This window comes from Labrus bergylta, chromosome 13 (genome assembly GCF_963930695.1).
Source record: "Labrus bergylta chromosome 13, fLabBer1.1, whole genome shotgun sequence".
NCBI lineage: Eukaryota > Metazoa > Chordata > Actinopteri > Labriformes > Labridae > Labrus > Labrus bergylta.
Window position 1 is genome coordinate 13,855,996 of NC_089207.1, and position 21,040 is coordinate 13,877,035.

At 39.1% G+C, this 21,040-nt stretch overlaps 1 protein-coding gene across 1 annotated transcript in view; it reads right to left on the reverse strand.

Moving 5' to 3' along the window:
* lrp1bb (low density lipoprotein receptor-related protein 1Bb) overlaps positions 1-21,040 on the reverse strand; it is a 138,655-nt gene that overhangs the window by 52,306 nt on the left and 65,309 nt on the right. The window contains exons 35-47 of the mRNA XM_065962263.1: positions 20,740-20,864; positions 20,175-20,546; positions 16,962-17,151; positions 14,120-14,324; positions 11,203-11,395; positions 8,300-8,425; positions 7,357-7,485; positions 7,081-7,200; positions 5,198-5,311; positions 4,904-5,053; positions 4,565-4,687; positions 1,060-1,179; positions 143-271 (exon numbers count right to left, since the gene is read on the reverse strand). Coding sequence (XP_065818335.1) covers positions 143-271; positions 1,060-1,179; positions 4,565-4,687; positions 4,904-5,053; positions 5,198-5,311; positions 7,081-7,200; positions 7,357-7,485; positions 8,300-8,425; positions 11,203-11,395; positions 14,120-14,324; positions 16,962-17,151; positions 20,175-20,546; positions 20,740-20,864 — 2,096 coding nt within the window. The remainder of the gene's footprint in view (positions 1-142; positions 272-1,059; positions 1,180-4,564; positions 4,688-4,903; positions 5,054-5,197; positions 5,312-7,080; positions 7,201-7,356; positions 7,486-8,299; positions 8,426-11,202; positions 11,396-14,119; positions 14,325-16,961; positions 17,152-20,174; positions 20,547-20,739; positions 20,865-21,040) is intronic.

The following is a 21,040-nucleotide window of genomic DNA, read 5'->3' on the forward strand; positions in this document are numbered from 1 at the left end:
ATGTTCAGTGAGCTATTGTTTTACACAATGTAGTCCAAAATGATAAAAAGGACAAGCAAGGATTACTTGTCCCTGCATTTAAATTTTACTATTACACTTAGACAACTCCATGAGACTTTTAATGCGTTTGACTGGAGCTTACCACAGCCAGCTGCAGCAAGTTCATCACTCCCATCAGGGCAGTCCCTTTCCCCATCACAGAGCCAGCGTTTCGGAACACAGGCATATGATCCAGGGCAGCTGAACAGTCCTGGAGCACATGTCACTAAGCCTGAGAGGGAAACAGGAGCATATGCTCTACTTCTGAAAGTAAACAGTGGGTCAAATTCATAGAGAAGAATGCGTTTAGAGGACACAGAGCTGAAACTAATGTTTTGGTTTTCATCTTTTATCACTGAATATTTAACAGACATTTCTATCATCACATATTTTGTTAAACTCTTGGTTATTTAAACTGATAACTAAATCATGCTGTAGCAGTCCAGAACAAATAATGACTAGGCCAATGTGAGTAGCAATCATTTCCTTGAATTCAGTGAGTTAGTAATTCTATCCTTTTAATCATTTTAAGGCAAAACAGGATAGTAGGAAAATGGAAGCACTAAAAAGAACAGGTAAATACAGTAGATCAATTTGGCATGCATTGCTGAAACCTAAATCTGGCCTTTGACAATCCTTTTCCCTTTGAGCCATTTTACATTTCCGACAGTTATTACAATCCAATCATAAAGGCTTCATGCACATTTTTTCTTTCTCTTTTATGTGATTTGATCCTTTTAGTTTATTGTAAATTTAATTTCACATTTTAGGCATTTACCCATTGATTATCTGTGCCTCTAGGGCCTCAGTGATAAGAAATGTGTTTGTCTCTGTGCCTGCTCGCATCTTTAGAAATGACTGCAGTTTCCTCTGTTGTCTCATTACTGTAAGCCTGTTTCAGTTCTGTCCATTCATTTCCAGCCCTTCAAGGGTAACACGTAATGCTGCCATATGTAATATAGCAGATTTGACCTGTAACACCCACGGCAGATTCCTCATGACATCTGAAAGGACACTAACCGCAGATCTGCACGCTCTCGTCAAGGCCGTCCTCACAGTCGTTCTCCCCGTCACACAGCCATTGTTTGGCAATGCACTTGTTCTTGGAGCAGGCAAACTGGTTCCATAAGCATGAGGAGTCTGCAGAGGGCATATGGAAAGAAATTCCGATGCTATAAATCAAACAAAGTGAGGAGGAAACAACAACAACAACAACAGCAAGATACCCTATAGAAGGGGAAAAGTATTTTTAATCAAAACCTAACTAGTGAGCTGCCTTCTATTTGCCCCTTGGCTTGCTTGTTTCTCTGTAGTTCTCTGCTTAGAAGCATGCATTAGTGTTGCTGCCACACAACAAAACTGTAAATGTATGTTTTTCTTTTCATTGCTCTCTCAAGAGTTATCTTAATGAGTTTCTGTGTAGGTAAATAAAAACACAATTCATCCAAAAAAAAAACATCTTCTCAATAACAACGCTCTTAACTAGCAATTATTTGGATTTATCTCGTTTAACATTAAATAAACTAGGCTGATAGTGGTGACAAGAAAAACATGGGATGTCAACTAGGGGTGCAATGTGCTTATGACTGTGAAAAAGCCATTGTGTAAAAATGTGGATATATTCGTAATCCGCACTGAGTTTGTGTCTCTGAGCCACCCACTCTCCCTAGGGAGTAGTTCTGTGGTCTCTTTTTCTCAGATGTCAGGACTGGCAAAGTCTGCCAGAGCTTTGATGAGATGTTGAGAGAAGGAAGGGGGGGGATGTGTGCTCTAGGTCACACTGCAATACAAGGAATTATGGATCCTACCAAGAGGTGAGGGTAGAGATGGGGGAGGGGGGGGCTCTCACACAGCGTGTGTCGCTTTCCTTCCTGTCACACTTTGTACATCACAACCGCTTTACGTGCACTGATACGATGATGTAGGATAAGGAGAAGATAAACATTAAATGGCTAAATCTGGAAACCGTGATTATCTAGAGTTGGTACGTGATTCTAAATTTGCACTTCAAATGTGAACAGCTGCTTCAAGTGTAAAACAAATAAAAAAAAACAGGTCTACAGCCCATTAAATGTATCAAAGAAAGGCTTTCATGTCTCATGTTCAATAGATTTCCAAACAGAAGAAAAGTGTATTATGCACAGTGAAGTGACAAACGACTATTTCCTCTAATCAGATGTGGAATTTGAAATGTCTGAAATGTAATGACATTTTCCTCAAACCACAATGCCTTTGCAGCGAGATTATCTGTGGCTGGAGCTTTTTATATGATAATTAACTCAGTGGAATGGGAATATTGTCTATTTGTCCTGAAAAAGCTATTCAGATTTTTTCCAGCAGTGTGGCATAATTCATATCAGTTCTGATATAGGCACGTTTGAAGCATGGGATGTTATCATTTCACAGAGGCACATATTAAGTTTTTTTCTCGATAAAGGACTAGAAATAGTGTTCATGTGTTATGAATCTCTCCAACAACATTCATGGCCAATTTAGAAAATGTATCAGATAACTCGAATAGCATTAATGTGGAAAACTGAAAATGCTGCTGAACTGCCTTCTTCTATCTGTTACTGAAATGTGAGCAAAGGTGCTGGTTAATTATACAGAGGGAGAAAACCAGACAACTACGATCTGCAACATCCTCGTCATTTACCCGAAAAAAGGAAAGACATGTCATTCCCGTGTTCATGTTTTATTTATTATGATGTGTTTCTTTTCTAATTATGCTCTAAACATGCATCTTCTTATACATACACAAGAAAAATGTCTGCTTGAGGCTGTACTTAAGATGTCAGCATGGTAATTTACTCTTCATGAAAATGATAACAGACCTTTGTCTAGCAGTCTTTCAGCTTAGTCTGGTAACATGCTATCTATTATTAGTGTCTTGGTTCTAAACCAAAGTACTTGAAGAAATAAGACCTGACCTAATGCTTGATACCAAGTTAAGTGATAATCAAACGTTATATAAGTTAACGCTGTGAGGAACGTGACTATTAAATTCACTGAAATCCACCCAAAAGTTGTTGATCGAGTTCAGCCAACACCACAAAGATAAATAGCATGTTACCTCACAGGCTAAAAAAAACCCACACAAGTTAAGACAAGGTCGGAGAACACATTGTCTGGGGATCTGAACGCGTGTATAAAAATGAGAAACATGAGAAAAACCACTTCAATCAGTGAAAATGTTCACTTTCTATTTTCTGAAATGAAAACACCTAACGACAAAGAATTCATTATCTTGGACGGAAGGGAATGTGTAAAAAAATTTTTTATTTGTAACTTTTCCACCTAACAATAGTAGTTTCAAATGTCCATCTGATAGACAATAACTTTCTACAGGGAGAATCGCTTCTCGCCCTGGTTGCCCGTTAACTGCACTATGTAACTTTGGCATCTGGCAAATTCCTCATTGTCTTTGAGTGAGACGCCCCCCGTTTGTGTTTGTCTGTTAGTGGGAAAAAGTATGTCTTTGGAGTTGATAATCCCAAACAACACTCACCTCACAGACAGCTCTAACCACTGACTACTTCATGACTTCTTAGACTTTAATAACACACACCATAAACTCTTACCACGGGACAATACAAAAGGCTGATGACTCAAAGCAAGACGGTGAGCAAGTTGACACTGTTTGTATGAGTGTGTGTGGACTACTCCATCAGATCTAATTACCTTGTGCAAGTGTGTGACCTAGATGAAGCTGAACAGCCTCTCTAACCACCTACATTAAAGCACCAGGTCGATTTTGCTTTGATGCCAAGAGAAATGACATGCTGCTGGCTATGTGGGCAAGCTGTTGGTTCTGAGGGGAAACTATTTCAGTCCGTACGGTGACTTAAATATGATCCTCCTGTTTAATTGAAAACATCTCTACTTTTGAATGGTAATGGTCAGGGTAAGTTCCGCATTCATTTATATGGAACCAAATCTAAGTAAGAATGCTCTTAGTGCATCTGGTGAGAAGTGTGTGTAACTCTTTAACATGTCACTGCTTTACACTGAATCCACATCTCCATATTCAGTTTGACCTTCTCCGTGACTGATGGTTCATTAATTAATATTTGCAGTGAATGTGCTGTGTATTATCAGTCAAATAGAGTAGGGAGAAAACTTGCATGTTCAACAGCCTCACTTAGAATTTCAGGGTCAGAATTAGACTTTCAAACAAGCAGCAACCCCCACTTGAGAAATCTCGAACACACAATAAGGGGGGGAATGAAACAAAGTGAAGGGAAATTGCCTTGTGGCATGATAAACAATTATCTCTTGTCTCTCAGTCTCCTCTTTATATACTGTATGTATTATTTGTTGCGGGGCCTGGATCTATTTAAATAACAAAAAAAACATTACAACAAATAGCTTCTTGTTAATGGAATATAAATATCCTTACAACCGCCAGCAGAGTTGTGCACAGCAACCGAATGCCTCATCTATTTCTCCCAGTTAGAAAACAAAACATCATTTCAGTTCAATATCAAGGAATGTCTCTATGGGAGGTAAAAACGTTTAGGTTTACCACACTGGAACTCATCGGCGCCGTCTTCACAGTCTTTTTGGCCGTCACAGAGCCACACGCTGGAGATGCAGTTCCCACTTGGACAGGCGAAATGGCCCTCTTCGCACTTCTGCCCATGAGAAACTGAGATGAACAACAAAACGAAGTCATTCCTCTGAGCATTACAAATGATTAAGGTCATTATCTTTTCCTGAGCTCACCCTGAACCTCTCATTCCTCTGTCATAATCATCTCCGAAAGTGAGATCTCACATTAAGTCGTTTCTAATTGAGGTTGAACATCTTAATCTGCTTTTGTACATGCATAAAAAATGTGTGTGATTTCATGTTCGGGGCTCACCCTGACAGTTGGTCTCATCAGCATAGTCTCCGCAGTCATTTGCACCATCGCAGATCCATGAAGGGTGGATGCACAGTGAGGTGGAGTTGCAGCTGATGAAATCTTTTTCTTTCACCCCCAGCTTGTAGAAGTGAGAGCAGTCTGTGTGGTCTGAATACAAAGCACAGCAACACAATGACTGTCTTATTACAATGGAAGGAATGGCGGCGGTAAGGAGCGACAGGGGCAGGAATCAATCTGATCTGAGTGAAGAGTACACATTTAAGGCACTGGATCGAAGGCTAAAGGACTCACTGCAGCTCTTCTCATCTGAGGCATCTGCACAGTCAATGACCTGGTTACACCAGGCTGAGCTGGGTACGCAGCTCCCATCCTTGCAGGAGGATTCTGACGAGCCACACGTGACATCTGGGGGAGAGAATTAGCATTTCAAAAAAGATAACAGAACAGAAACGGCACTCAAAGACTCATACAGGTGTAGCTCACGACAATAACAGCCTCTTTCTGGGGCTGGTTAAAATTAGCTCGAGGTTGCAAACTGCCAGACAGAAAAAGATTTGGTTGAACTGCCTTACACGGTAAACATTGCCAGAACGTCACAATCCTCTTAGTGCTGTGCAGGAATAAGTCCCACTTAGCGATCAAGACAGGTATAAGCTTTTCTGTTGTTAGTTTATTAGACACTTCAGAATGGCTCTGGTCATTTATATCTCCACAATATATTATCATTATATAGCTTAAGTGAAAATAGGATTCAACTGAATGGAAATGGAGATATGCTGATTATGCCTCAAGAATGTGGCAGGAGATGACACATTTATATGAAAATAAACTTTAAATCCTTAACTGCTGAGTTGAAAGGTCAAAAATAGTTATGAGAATACCAGTGTCTCCTAGAGAGTTTTCATTTGAGTTCATGATCAAGAGTAAACAGGCCACAGTATCCTCCATCTTTCACCAATAACAGAAGTGACATTAACACAAATGGACTTTGAAGAGATTATTTCACCATCAAGGTCCGTGTTTCCCACAGCCCTATATAGTGAAGGAGGCCACCTTAACACGTCCTCTCCCCCTTAACTACAGTTGTAGAATAATAATCCCAAATAGATTGAAATACTCCTGCGTCTCCATGTGAGATTTTCGGGCCACATTTTCTGTACAAATATGAAGTCAATTCAGTCTTTTAAAATGTATTTTTCACGCTAATTGTTACTGTTTTTCTTTGTAAATTGTTAATATGTCATTGTGCATGGATACTTTTATTTCAGATTTGAGTTTTCTCTGTTTCATCTCACCGTGTTTGTGTCTATCATGCAGGTATCGGCTGGTGGTTATGGCTGACAAAAATCAAATCAGAGATTTATGTCAGTACTGCAACAGCTTGCTGTAGTCTGCAGCTGCAAACTTTAGACAAATAAACTCCATCACAGAGTGTGTATGTTCGCTTCAAAAACTACAGCCCCTAAAGATATAGCCCCTAAACAGAAGCGCCCCCTTTGGTGGTTCGCCTGACTCACACAGCATGCGATGCAGCCGTGCAGAGACACTCACACATCAGCTAAATGAACGGAGTGTGTATGTTAAGTGTTCAACATTGTCAAAGCTTACATGAGATAAAAGAACATGTTACTGTAAATAACAGTGGAAAACAGAAAACGACTATTTTTCTCCTTTTGCAAAGTTGACGTCCTTGATGGGGGGTAACACACTGCAAAGTGTTATTGCAATAATTCATCTTTTCATATTACAATCAGTTGTATTCAGAGTTTTAAAAGTACATTCTTAATAAAAAGGGAGTTCAGGTTTATCTAACTGCTTGTATTGTTTATTATAATTGTTAATTTTTATTATTAATACTTTTTTTATTTTATTATATGCTTTGTTTCTTTGTTTGTATTTATTTAGTGTTTCATTTCCATAACCCTGAAGGGTCAAAACAGAATTAGTCAAGCTTTATCTGAGGGACACTAAGTATTTTCTGTGCTCTCAAAAGCTGCTTTTACAGGTGACTGCTGGGCCTGTCTTTGACTCTGTGCACTCGCTGTGATCTTGGGGCTCATTAGACAGTAAAGGCTTAGCACAGCATGTGGCCTAGTGTGCCGTATTAATAAAGGCGTAAGTGTGACTGGATCCTGCCCTTGGATTGAACAGAAGATCAAACGGCTGCGACTCACTGCTGCAGAAAGCTTCATCCGAGTTATCCCCACAGTCGTCGATGCCGTCACAGAAACGACTGATGGCCACACAACGCTGGTTGTAGCAGGGCCTGAAGCCCTTTCGACAGCTCCTGTTGACTGAACACAGTTACATTCATAAATTTGATAGAAACGTTGAAATACTTGCAATCAAAAGTGACTTATGGAAGGAGCTATTCTATATCAAAAAAACTCCTTTTTTTACTACTGTACATCTTCATATGCCTGAGAAAGCAGTCGGGAAGGGCTTCTTACCACAGTATTGCATCTTCTCATCTGATTTATCTTTGCAGTTGGCGATTCCGTCACATGTAAGCTGGTAGTTAATGCACTCACCATTTCCACACTCAAATTCAGTGTGGATGTTGCAGGAGGAATTTTCTGCTACAGAGAAAAAAACAGGAATGATAACAATTCAGAATGTTAACGTATAGCTGTGTTAAATGAATTGACTTCATTCATTCAGGCAAAGAGGCAACATTTAAATTCATACTGTAGTGTTTGGGTCAACATTTGTAAATCTCATGAGTGCCATTATCCGTTTACACTAAAACTTACACTTAAACAAAATGGGACTGTGCATATGCAACCATATTGAGATATACAATTGGTAACTCATTCTCATATGATCAATTACACTGAAGTTAAAATATAAGTCAAACCAGTACTGCCTGTTTTCCTCTATCACAACACCCAGGCTTTAATGCAGTGCTTCTGAGAAACTTGCGGCAGAACTTTACTCATTATTGGAGGCAAGGCATCATCAGAATGCTTCTGCCCGGAGAGGAAACTGTGATTCCCTATGGTTTCGACTTTCAGTTGTCTGCTCAAACTTCAGTTGAACCAAAGATATATTGGGTGTTTTTTTTCTCTGAGCTGCATCAACTCTGACTTCTGGAATCTTTACCAATTTATTGCCTTGCAAATGTGAAGGGAAAGCAGCTGTTTATGATGTCCTGTTTGTGTCATAACATTCAAAGAAATCAATACAGAGATATCCAAGGTTCATTTAACAGCACAAACTGGGTTGTGTTGACGGAAGCAAGGTTACACGATGGATTTAAATGCAGGCCGTGAACTCTTTACAATAACTAATCCATAAGGAGTGCTATTACAATCAATAACCGGTTTTGAAAATGTTCAAGGGTTAGCATTTGTGGACCTGGTATAATTCAGTTGAAAGCACCTCATGACTTACACACGCATCTGTTGTCGTCTAACAGCACGCGCTCTCCGCGGCAGGTGCAATTGACCCTTCCATCGGGGGTCAGGAGACAGAGGTCACCGCAGCCTCCATTCAAGTGTCGGCATGGGGACAGCTCACCTTCAACAACAATCACACAAAACTGATTAGGCGGTCAGAATCAGTCAAAGTAAAAAAAATCTTGATTGACACTTCTCTTTTACATGTGGACGTCTGACATGGTCACATACTTGTGAGTGTGCATTACATCAAGGCGAATCTACATTCCATATAAACATTTTTTTTCCTACCTAAATGGTTGTTGAATGTTGCGTTTGCTCTTTTGCTCTGTCACCAAGCCTGATCTTTAATAACATGTAATGGGACATTTTTACTCAGATAAAATAAATCCTCTGCAGTTGACTTTTAAATCTCCAAATGGGCACGACATCGTTGGTCGACTTAAAACCAACAGGAAATGGAGTGCTGATAGCCTAGCGGTTGTGTTGTGCGCCCCATGTACAGAGGCTGTAGTCCTCGTCGCAGGCGCCCTGGCTTCATATCCGACTACGGCACTTTGCTGCATGTCATCCCCTACTTAGTTCTCACAACATTTCCTGTCTCTCTTCAGCTGTCCTTTCCAATAAAGGCAAAAAGGCCCCAAACATATAGCTTTAATTTATGTTTTTTAAACCAACAGGAAGTAACATAAATAGATACAAATAGAGGCTGAAAACATTTGAATTAAATGAAAAACTTCGAAAATAGACATATTTTAATTAATAATGTGTTTTAATGGCCTTTGCTAATTCTAACTATTATTTCCCTGAAAAAAAAAAAAGGTGTTGTAGCTCTGTGGAAATTGTGTATTTCCCTCAATTACAGCATACATAACCCTTAAAATAAAATAGTCCTGCAAATATAGAAAGAAAATAAGCAAAAAGATGCAGCATCAAGTTCATGTGTTAAGAGACAGGCGTGTCCACTGGAGACCTTTTGCTACTTCTTGCCCTCCAGCTATAGTATTTTATTCATGGGAGGAAAAAAACAACGTTTCTCTGTTTTGTGGCTCAGGTTAACCGCTTGAATTAATATTAATACTCAGGATATTCATGACAAGGAAATGGTAATAAGAGGTTAACAATGTTAATACCAAAAGGATAAACTGGTTATCAGAGCCATCATGGCTGGTTTCTGCACATTATGCTGTAGAACCACAGCTGTGGCCATGCAGGTCGTAGGAGGTGGTTATTTTTTCTTGATGACATAGACAGGAACAGAAGGACAATCAGCATTCTAGTCCAACCATTGGGACACGCTTAAGCCCACTTGCCTTTGTCCTACTTGTATATTAAAGTTCTTACCAGACTTTAGAGACTCCCTTAACAACATAGGCCACTTTTATTTATTACCTCTGGAACTTAAGCTTCTAGACACTGTAAATAAGACCACATGTATTTATCATTTGCCCTGTTTTTGTACATTAAGATGAGAGGTCGCTCTAAAATATCTCAGTCTTTATAAGTACAGACTGTATAGTATAATAAATCTATGAATAAATAACTTAAATGAAACCCAGAAGCTGTAGGGGGATTCAGTGTATAAGGGAAAGAAATAACTCTTGTTTTCATCCAAAAGACCCCGTTTCTACTGATCAAGCACGCTGAAGCGGTTTTGGTCATATGAAGACAGAATGAACTGACCAAAACTCAAACCCAGAACCCTTTAGCTAATGCCTAATAAGCTATGTTCCGTCAATGTACAGATCAGCGCTCAGAGAGGTCAGAAGACTCCATTTACCAGATACATGCAGATGAACACATGGTAACAATCTGGTGGCAGATTTCATCCTCCAAAAAATGCATTCTTCTGCCTCAAGTTGCAAGTCTGACTGAAAATGACCAACTAATGGAAAAGAAAGCCTCTAGCAAGGTGATCATCATAGATTTAACAGTCATATCCGCCGGCTACTCGTAAAATATGAAGCATGAAATATAGAATAACTAATCAGTAGTAAGCTAATGAGATGTGTGAAGGCCTGTATTACATACCATTAGATCAACACAGGCTGATCACAAACATATCAAACCTTAAGTAACTTTACTGATCTAAACTGAAGCATTGTGTTTTCTTTATATGAATTGTTTTTACTTCATAGCTACTGAGTAGGATCACTTCAAGTAAACATTAAGTGCAACGTACTAATTGACCTTGAACTGATTTTAAAAAAAAATCTTGCAGCACGAGTCATCAGCAAAATAAGCTTTTTGCTTAACTCAATAAGACCATTTAAATATCTGCTTTAAAACATGCTCCTGTCACATTATATCAGAGAAAAAAGCCATAGTAAATCCTTGCCAAAAAATATGTTTAGGTCATATGCTTGTTATAAAAAAAGAACAGCTTGTATATTATTGCTTTTTTTAATCTCCATTTTCTCTATTTGTTCTTTTGATGTCACAGGAATACAGAGTACTACATTTATAGCAGTAGATCAGTTTAAAGCTAATTTCCATAGTAGATGTAATGTATCAGGGCCACCGACCTTTGGTGGTGGACAAATTGAAAGAGGACGTTGTGGTGACTCAAAAAATTACACTTTGAAATACTAAAGAAAATGTATTAAAAAAATGGCCTGGCTTTTTAAGATATATCAATGGAAAAATGGAAAACCGGAGGGGTAATCCCGAAGGCATGCACCAAACACAAACAACACATGACGCATACAAAGAGTGGAGCAGATAGCAGAGTATCCTGTAACATCCTCTCTTTGATTTAGTGAAAAGAACAAACAGTAACGTATTCTTTTTTAGCTACTGCCAATGAGAACCCAACAAATTGCAATCACATCATTACAAAAATACTTGCAGAGACAATACAGTAAACTAAGCTTATATTCCAGGTGTTCAAATACTCACAGTTGTTTGTGTCCCTTGCAACAGCGATAATCCCCATTGGCTGATGAGGTATATCTGCTCGCAGTACCTTGGTGTCACCGCCGGTGTACTTGTTGGATCGTAGCACAGACCTGCGGGCCCAGTCTGACCAGTAGATGTAATCTGCATAGATGGCCAGCCCAAAGAAGTTCCCAGGTCCTGATTTCACTATGACCTAAACATTGCAGAACAAACCACTCAATTAAGGGATGCTTTCAATCATGTTTTTTTTTTTCAGTTTAAGGCTTTTGAATTAACAAAATCCTGAACCCTTGAAAATAATGTGGACACCAATATTTTGACTCATTAATCGACACATCATCCCCCCCTACCGCACCCACATGACTGCTTAACCCAGATGTTGGGGTAGTAAATGACAGTGTCATTGGCCGGGTGGCAGGAATCCATCAGATGTCTCCTTGTGGAATTCTCCAGGCTTGTGAGCCGATGTGTGTGTGTTTTTGAGGGGGGTGGGGGGTGCACAGCAGCTCTGTACTCTCGGCAATTAAGTGGGACAGGCTTGTAAGCAGCATCACATTAGCCCTGTGCCATACTGGGATTAATAGGACAGGTGTTGATTAAAGGAGCCCAACGTGTGTGGAAGCAACAACTGGCCGACAGGCGAGTGAGAGACAATGACAAAGACACAGAGGGGAAAAGATAGACCGCCAGATGGGAATGGAACATATTGATAGGAAATGAGATTTGGGAGACATTAAGTGTACAGCCAGCAACACATTACTTTGTGCTGAACTTGTGTTTGGGATAAATGACAATATATTCCATCCATTCTTATCAGTGTCTCACTATTCAACAAGATTTAAATTAAGTACTTAAACTGCCATGTCAGTAATCAGGACACTGTTTGCATCAATGAGCGTCTGTTTTTACATGGCAAACATAAAATGTCTTGAGGACGCCCTTCAGACATTGAACTGAGAAGACACTAACCATTCCCAGACAGCTCTCACTTTATATTCCCTCTCTTTATGGTTAAAAGGGCATCTTTCCCCACTGAGCATGCTGACATCTTCCCTTATAATGCACTCTCTGCTGCCCTTTGTGAAGCTCTGCCTTCATTAACAACATAGGTCTCCACTCTCCAAATGGCACAGGGGAGTGAGCTGTGCCACAGCTCTTGTTCCTCTGTCACCAACCACACTGTCAGCATGTAATGACACTGCAGCAGCGAAGAGGCATAGCTTCAGGATTCACATGTAATTTGACTGTTGGCAGCCTGGTGAATAGCCATGATAATAAACCTCCCGCCTCGTCATATGGCTAGCAGAAAAATACTCATCCTACCAGTAGGTTTACAAGACTGTTATTGGCCATTTATTTCTGTGAGCTACTGATGGAGAACAGTTAGCACAGAAGGCTTGTGTTATAATGCAGTGGGTATCTCGTTTTATTTTCTGCAATGAAAAAAAAAAGGTCTGCCGCTTCATTCTCGATTCAAAATGTAATATTAAAAATACAATGTATTGGCAAATTAAGTTTAAATAAAGAAAAGGAAACAAGGTCCGCACACCCAGAAGCTCCCGTTTGAAAAAATGTGTTGAACAGAAGCTTCTTGAAGTGCGGCTCTTGTTTGCTTTTCGCTTAATCTCTTTGTGATTTTGGATCCAGCAACCACTCAGGGATGTGCGTGTCTTTTAATTACTTTTACTTTAAGTTTAAATACCATCACATTTCAAGCAGATCATGTGACTTTTTTTTAATTGATGGTTCATCAACTGTAGATTGTTTTTTTGTTTGTTATTTTTTCAGGGCTCATGTATGGACAAAACAATCCAATATAACAGAAGTTCAAGATTCACCTTTTTTTTTTTTTTTTTTTACTGGATTTAAAATATACACACGAAACAATACAAAGGGGAGCCAAATGTAAATGGGGTGCATGCACAGATGGTATATACAGTAGGTGCATGCTCTACCAGGTGAGGGATTCCCTTTGTCTTCAAAAGGAAAAAGTGGCTTCATAACAAATGAGCATTATTGACTGTGTCTTGTATTTTTTCGATTGCTTGTTTAATGATTTTTCACAACCACAGCTTAGTTAGATGCTGAACATGACAACCAGCTAGCTGTATTTAATTTACACATTTTAATTGGATTGGAGAATCTGCACCCAGAGCAGTCTCATTGCAAAGCCTTCATTAGCAGGGCTAGAGTGCAGCAGGGGCAGGTAGGGACCCAAAGGTGAAGGCTTACTAAACCTTTTGAACCCGGCTCGGCAAACATATGGGTAACTAATTGAGAAGGGCCAAGGTGCTGAGCAGCAGCGGTCATAACATCCATAGCATGAAAGACCAACTTTTACAGTAATCTTTTCACAGTTCATGTAAAGACGTTGGAGTATATCCAGTTGGGATGTAATTCATTATAAATCAAACTTTTCATGGACAAAATAAGAACAGCCCTCACTGAACTTCATTGTTTGAGAGTTACTTCTGTTACTAAGGAACCATCTGTACTATAAGAGATAAAATAATCAGAAAGCACATTAAGGGGTATTTCAGATCCAATTTGCTGCGTTGAGGATTGTGTTCAGGAGCTCAATACGGTAAGTGTGGAAGATTCAGTGGAAGATTAAAAAAAAAAATGGTTCCATTTCTTTTCAAAGGGTAGATTAATCTCACAGTCTGTCCCTGAATATGTTGCTTGTTTCTAAGATATTCAGCAAAACAAAAACATCATTTAAGTGTGAGACTACATATGGGGGTTCTTCAGAAACATTCTTTGATTGACAGGGATTTCAAAAGGTGTTGTAAAAAAAAAGAAAATGTGAAAATGAACACAAGTTAAAACAGGTGTTTGACTTTTCTATATTATTAGATTGTAGTGGAAAACCAGGATTCACTGGTGGGGGAGGGGGGGGGGGGGGTATCATACTCACATGTCTGCTGGAACCATCATAGTCACATCTCTCAATTTTGCCAAGGGTTCCATCTGAAAAGAAGAGCTTCTCTGCCTTGTGGTCAATGGTCAGTCCATTGGGTGTCAGGATATCAGAACTGATGATAATCCTCATGTTCTTGCCTGCTAAGGTGGCTCTCATGATGCTAGGCCTCTGCTCATTCCAGTTTGTCCAAAACATAAGGCTGAAATGGAAAAGGAAACAATAGAGTTCAGACCAATCTTGTCCTCAATAATATGGAAATTGTAAGTGGCTTGTTAAAGCCATGGCTACTTTACCGAAACTCTACACAAACACGGCAGCAACAACTACCATTAAGATGTGTGATCTGTTAACAATATAATTCCAAAGAGGACAAGACCTCTATAGTCTGTTGCGAGCTCCTCCTATGACCCTGATGGTGCTCATAGCTTTTTGTTTCATTAATTTTTGCTTAATTGTGTTGCCAGGCTTGCCTTTATTGGTGCCTTTATTAGATCAGCTTAAGAGAGACAGAAAATGTTGGGAGGAGATAGTGTGGGAAGACATGCAGCAAAGGACCGAGGTCAGATTTAGACCAACAGCCACAGCAACAAGGACTACAGCCTCTGTACATGGGGCACGTGTCATAACCACTTGGTAATCCAGCGCCCCAAGATGGTTCAGTTTCAAATTGATTAAACAAATGAACACCATAGGTTGTAAGACAGAGGACATGTATCCACACTCCACACTGAAAGGACTTCTTAAATGTGAAAACAAAACAAAACTAGATACTAACAAACTACCACACACTGTAGATGAATAGTTTATATCAATGTATATATAGGTTTGAAACATGCATGCAAACCAAGTGATTTAAGAGTTGAAAATGATTAATATATTTTGAAAAACGTATGCTGCTCCTGGCCTTTAACTCGATACTACAAAGAAGAAGTTATTGGAAGTCGACTTTAGTGCGATAAAAAGGTTTCTAGTCAGAAGTCACAACCAGGGACCGCAAATGAATCACTCGAGTATGAATTCTAATTATCAGGGTTTCTGGCGTGGGATGGATACAGTGCCAAATTGCCAACCAAGGATCCGAGGGTGTAGTCTGAGGTCAAGAAATTAATTTAGTAAGTATAAAAGGAAGTTCAAGATACTCACTCTTTTCAGACTGCTCACAGTAACACTTTTCTTTTCATGAATATGTAGACCTACGTTAAATCTGAACTGGATGTGACAGGAATACTGAAGTGCTATTTTTTGAAACCAGAGTAAAACACCTTAACCCTGACCTCCTTCTGAATAAAGCTGAGAAACAACACTGGTGCATTACATTTTCAAAAAGCTATATATGCAGCTAAAAGCAGATCATAACACTTACACCTGAAGTGTTAAAATGCTCACCAGAACGAGATCTAGCTCAGGGTATCTGAAATAATAGCTCTGGGCAGCACATTGCCACAAAGTCTTGGCGCTGAATGGATGCTTGTTTAAAAGCCACCATCACGAAAGTCCAAAAGCAGCAACTGTGTCTAATGGTGACAAAAATAAACTTAATGAAAAAATTATAACCTTCCATCCATGAATCTTCTTATTTTTCAACACATCCTGACATTGTAGTGTTTAATAATAAACATGTGGGTTTAAAGAAGCTGTGAAACCGTCACAGTAAGAACACATAGGGGGGATAAATCTAATAAGGTCATTGAAAAGTGCCACCTTTTCAAAAAAATTAAATAACCCGTTTAAAAAGTGAAAATGACTCAATATGAAAATGGCAGAGTTATACTCAAGGCAAAAAAGGAAGGCTTAAAAGCAAGCACAGCACAAACTTAAAAGCCTGAATTGATGTTGCTGTTCTCAGGCCCTGAAGGAGACAATTCCATTATTCTACATTTCTGTAGCAGTGAGCAGTAGACACTCTCTGAAAGTGAGAGCTTTCTGTACCCGGGGCAGCACAACAACAATACATTCCATGACTATATTTATAGATAGGTAAACAAAAATATCTTTAAATCAAAAACTAAAAGGGGTCAATGGGATTCTGAAAAGCAGCAAGGGCGTATTTCATTGTTTACATTTAACTTCAAACAGATATTATAGATTAAAGGTGTTTGTATCTAAATTAATTAACAGACTTTAATTGAAGAATTGTTGTGAAATGCATCAAGCAAACGCTTCTCTATATCGAAGAGAACAAGAACAGTCAGTATTTAATGTTCTTTATACGATTGAATAGTGTTATATTTTGTTTATTGTTATATGCTTTAAGACCACTTATCTCAGCTTTAGGCTTACAATCATAAATCGAAACATATATAAATGATGGGGCTGTCTGCATACCAATAAAAAGCAGAAAATCTTAATTTATGTTTCAGTATTAGGGCTGGAAATCTTTGGAGGTCTCACGATTTGATTTCAATTCTTGGGGTCAGTAGTTGATTCAGAATCTATTTTTGATTCAAAACAATTCTGGATTCAAAGTCTATGTTTGAATAAGTACATACTTCAGGATCTACTCCAGTCATCTGTGAGACTGGCTGAATTTCTTGCTGCTCTATCTGGTATTATACTGAGTTAAAAGCTAACCTTAGCACTTAGCAGGGAAGTGAATGATTAGCCCAAAAGAAAACCAATTTTTGGAAGTTATGAATCTATTTAAAATTTCAGAAGATAAGAATCGTGATTCTTTTACTTAAATAGTTTTTTTTCCCCCACCTCTACTCAATATAATTATGATTTTTACTGTATTAATTATTGTGAAGGACAGTGTCATGGGTCAAATGTTTTTGGATGAATTGCCTGATAATGTTAGAATGGAGAGAGTGATGAGAGTCCAGGAAGAGCTACTGACTTCTGACACTCATCCAAGGCCAGGACGTGTGGGTGGTCTTCCTCAGAGAGAGTGACCACAGCCTGCCGGCTGAAGGCGCCAGCTCGTTTCTGGTCCAGGGTTTGTCTGGTGATGGTGGAGGTAGTGGAGCTGGTCCAGTATAAGGTGTCCCAGGCCCGGTGGTAGGCCAGGCCCTCTACGGAGCCTACATCTAAAACAACAGAGTCATAAGATCAGTGCTCAAGTTCAAAATAAGGAACCTCTTTCAGACATCCTAGAGAAACATCTTTTAAGAAAACAAAACTTCAGACTGCTGGGAACACATTAATATGATGTTGTGTGAACTCCTGGTAGTCAAATTAGTTAAAATGAATATAAATTATTGTTACTGGTTGTTATAGAATTGGGGTTATGTTTCCTTGGTGATTGACAAGAGAAACAATTTCAAATCTCATTACACAGGACAAATAGATATTTGTTGATGAGTGGTAAAGGATTGAATATGTTTTCATTGGGAACCAATTACCTAAACACAAAACATGGACCAGCAGCCTCTCTGGTTGGTTTAGAGAGTGACTAACAGAGAGGGAAAGGTTGGTCATAGTCATGCTTTAATTTTAATAATAATAATAATAATGATAATAAATTAGACTTGTATAAACACTCAAAGATGCTTAACAAGGAATAACAACCAAAACAAAACAAAACAAAACAAAACATTGAAAACAATGCAACGAAGAAATAATGCTAAAGAAGGAGGATGAGAGTTGAGATTGTTTTTTTTTTTTTAAGGCAAACATATCTGAGATTACCTTATAAATAAGAACACCCCTATTTTACAATTCACATCCATCAATCTAAAAGACGATGGTTAATATAACCAAAGTAACACAGCTCCATGTACATATATATGACTACTGGGCTAATGGAAGCAGTATATGTACAGTGTATGTTCATGAATGAAGCCGTAGACAGGGGGGTTGTTGCCATTGTTTTCTGGCGGTGGAAAATTGAAGGAAAAATACACAAACATACTCTATATGTTGAAAAAAAAAAGGGAAACCAACAGGCAAGACGTAAAAGCCAAACCAGTACAAAGAATAAAAAATCCACATTCCCAATACAATCTAGGAAATAAAGACCTCCAAAATGTGTACTAAAATCAAATTAAAGAAGCATTGATAAAGCTGTAAAGGAAAACAAAGCTACACCTCGCTGAAGTTATATCAATTTTTTCTATTGAATTTAATAAAAATTCAAGAAAGCTTTGCCTGATAGACGCTGAAACCCTTTGCTGTAACTAACCCAATCTGACTGCAAAATATGGAACTGGGTTTAACAGGGATTTGGAAAGAATACCTGGATGAAAAAGTTTTCTCTTGCACGCTTCACCACGTGCTTCGCTTCTGTGTGCAGTGTCATTTGATTATTGTGTGACAAAGAGAATATGTATCAACGGGATTGTTTGCCCAATCCCATCTTTTTGTTACTCGTATGTTCTTGCGGACACCTTTATCTGTCTTTGCGGGCCCTAATTTGTCTTAATGGGGAACATGTGGACAATGATAGAGAGCGTGGCTATATCCCCTCATCTAAAGCCCCATAAACATGCAGTAGAATACTTTACACACAACCTGAGTCAGCCGATCACTAATTAATAGTTTGCAATAAAAGCCGTCTGGCAGCTTGGAGTTCCTCACAATTTTTTTGGCGGGGAGAGGGAGTAATTAATGGGGGACATGGAGTTTAATTAGGGAAAAATGGATGATTAACACCTTCACCTTTCCTCAATGACGGGATGCAGGAGGAAACTTTAGAGGGAAATAGAAGAGTCTTGCTTTTTTTGTACAGCGCAGGTTAAAAAGATGCTTGAAGGTAGTGTTTTCACAAAAGAAGTATGAACCAAATGGACGTAGTGCTTTTACTCAACACCAAAGAAAAGAGCTAATAGGCCTCAAAGAAAGCGCAACATTTTTACACAATGTTGCATACAAATAAACAATTTGTTTCTGATTTCTCAAAAAATCTACATAACCACGTTTTATGGATTCAGAAAATCTGAATTGCATTAATTATTCATAACACTTTGATTTTTCATTTCACAAGTGACAAAGTGTGAAGGACACTTCCATATCCAGACAGATGGTTCCAAATAACGCTTGTTCATTTCGAGAAGCTACATAAATAAGCAGAAAGTTCCCACAGCAGGGGTGTGAGCGAGGGATAGCAGGGGGGGGAATCAGTAACACTCTGCTAGTCTCCTGCTAGTGTGAGGAGGGGGCGAGAAGGTGCTGAGCTCTACTCCCAGAAGGAACTTCACAGAATGGCAGAGGATGCTAGCCGAGCAGAACAGAGGCTTTTGCTGTTCATCTGACACTAGTCATGCTTATCGAGACAGGACTGACTGAGACTTAGCGAAGGAATAAAGAGGGATTGGTTTCATAATTCAATGTGTGAAAGTCAGTGAGCAGAGAAGGGTTTCAAACATAGGAATCATACCCCACTGATTTAGTATTAAGTGGTCTTTGCAGAGGAGTAACAGCAGTGAACAAAGGAGAAATGAAGGAGGAATTTGATATGTCAAGGTAATGTAAACAATGTTTTTTTTTGTTTTTTTTAATTCTTAACAAGGTTGCCCCGTATGATTAAAACTGTAAAATGTAAATCATTCATCTTCTGAAAAAGAACGTCAAAACAGAAGCACAAGCTGCATTCACTGGTCAGTGTCCAAGCTGGACCTGCTCAACCATAGTGCCACGGTGCACTATAACACTATGTTGGCAGCACTCACATCCCAATACACATCAATGTGGTCACACATGAGAGAAAAGTAAACAGACTCTGGAGCTTAAAATATGCTTTGGTTAGCAGTTACACATGTAAAGGACAAGTGAAGCATGAGCCGTTATGGGGCTGTTTAGACAGCTGTATTGATTAAAATCGATGCATTCCTTTTTCCATGAAGAGCACAACAGATGGATGACTTTAACCGCGGCAGAATCATACCAACTGATCCGGTGCAACAGTAAGGCAACCCTTACTCAACTGCAACAACAATATCTGTGCAAACAAGCCTGGCCACCACGACTGTGGGAAATATGAAGCTCTCGTTATTGGCCTTACAGTGTGTATGAGAGTATGTGTAGTGGGGACGTTAGGAGGCTTTTTTCATTACATAATAACAGACAGAACATGTAAAAACAAGGTAAGATTGTGATATATATATATACTTACTTTCTGCAATAATAGATCTTCCTGTCCAGTCATCATTAATCACCTGGATGTTTCCAAAATGGACGTCACTGAAAAAGATGCGGTTTGTCCCAGCTGCTGTCTGACTGTAGTCAAAGGCCAGGGCTATGATGTTCTTAAAAAAAGCAGGATTTTCAAAAGGCTGGACAGGTGAGTTGAGGTCATTTTCGTCTGAAAGGTGGATGCTTTTAAGAATGGTCCTCTCAGAGTAGAGTAGATAACCTTCATAGCGCTTACAGGCGAAGCCGTCCTCTGCCAAGCGTCCATGGGCGCAGGAGCAAGTCCGACGACCACTGCCCAGGTGAAAGCACAGCTGCTGGCAGCCTCCGTTGCTCCTGGCGCAGGGGTTCGTCCCTTTAAAACCCAAAAGACTTTTAATAACTGGTTTGCCTCAAAAAAATTTCCCAGAAGCAATCAGGTGTAAATTGTAGATGAAAATACAATTTTTGAGTGATTGCAATATCACATTATATACAGTATATGAAAAAAATAAAATAAAATAATAGACGGCAATAGTGTATTAAAACTGCAAGGTTGAAACATTAACCTTTTTCTCTGCCTCTGTTGAAGACTGTTACATCCTTTAAATTGACCCCCAGACCACTCCTCATGGTCACGGCATCACTAGTGTCAGTTTTAAAGCCACGTCGGATCGAACCATTGGAGTGAGCCCTGAAGAGGTACAGCGGGAGAGTGAGTGGACAAAAAAGCATCCGCATCTTCGGTGAGAAAGGGTAATGATTAAGTTAGACAGATAACAGGACAGATATCTTTATAGACAGACGTAAATCAAAATCCAAGTCTGAAGTCATCCAGTCCAAATGTAAATTCCAATATGTAAAAAGGTT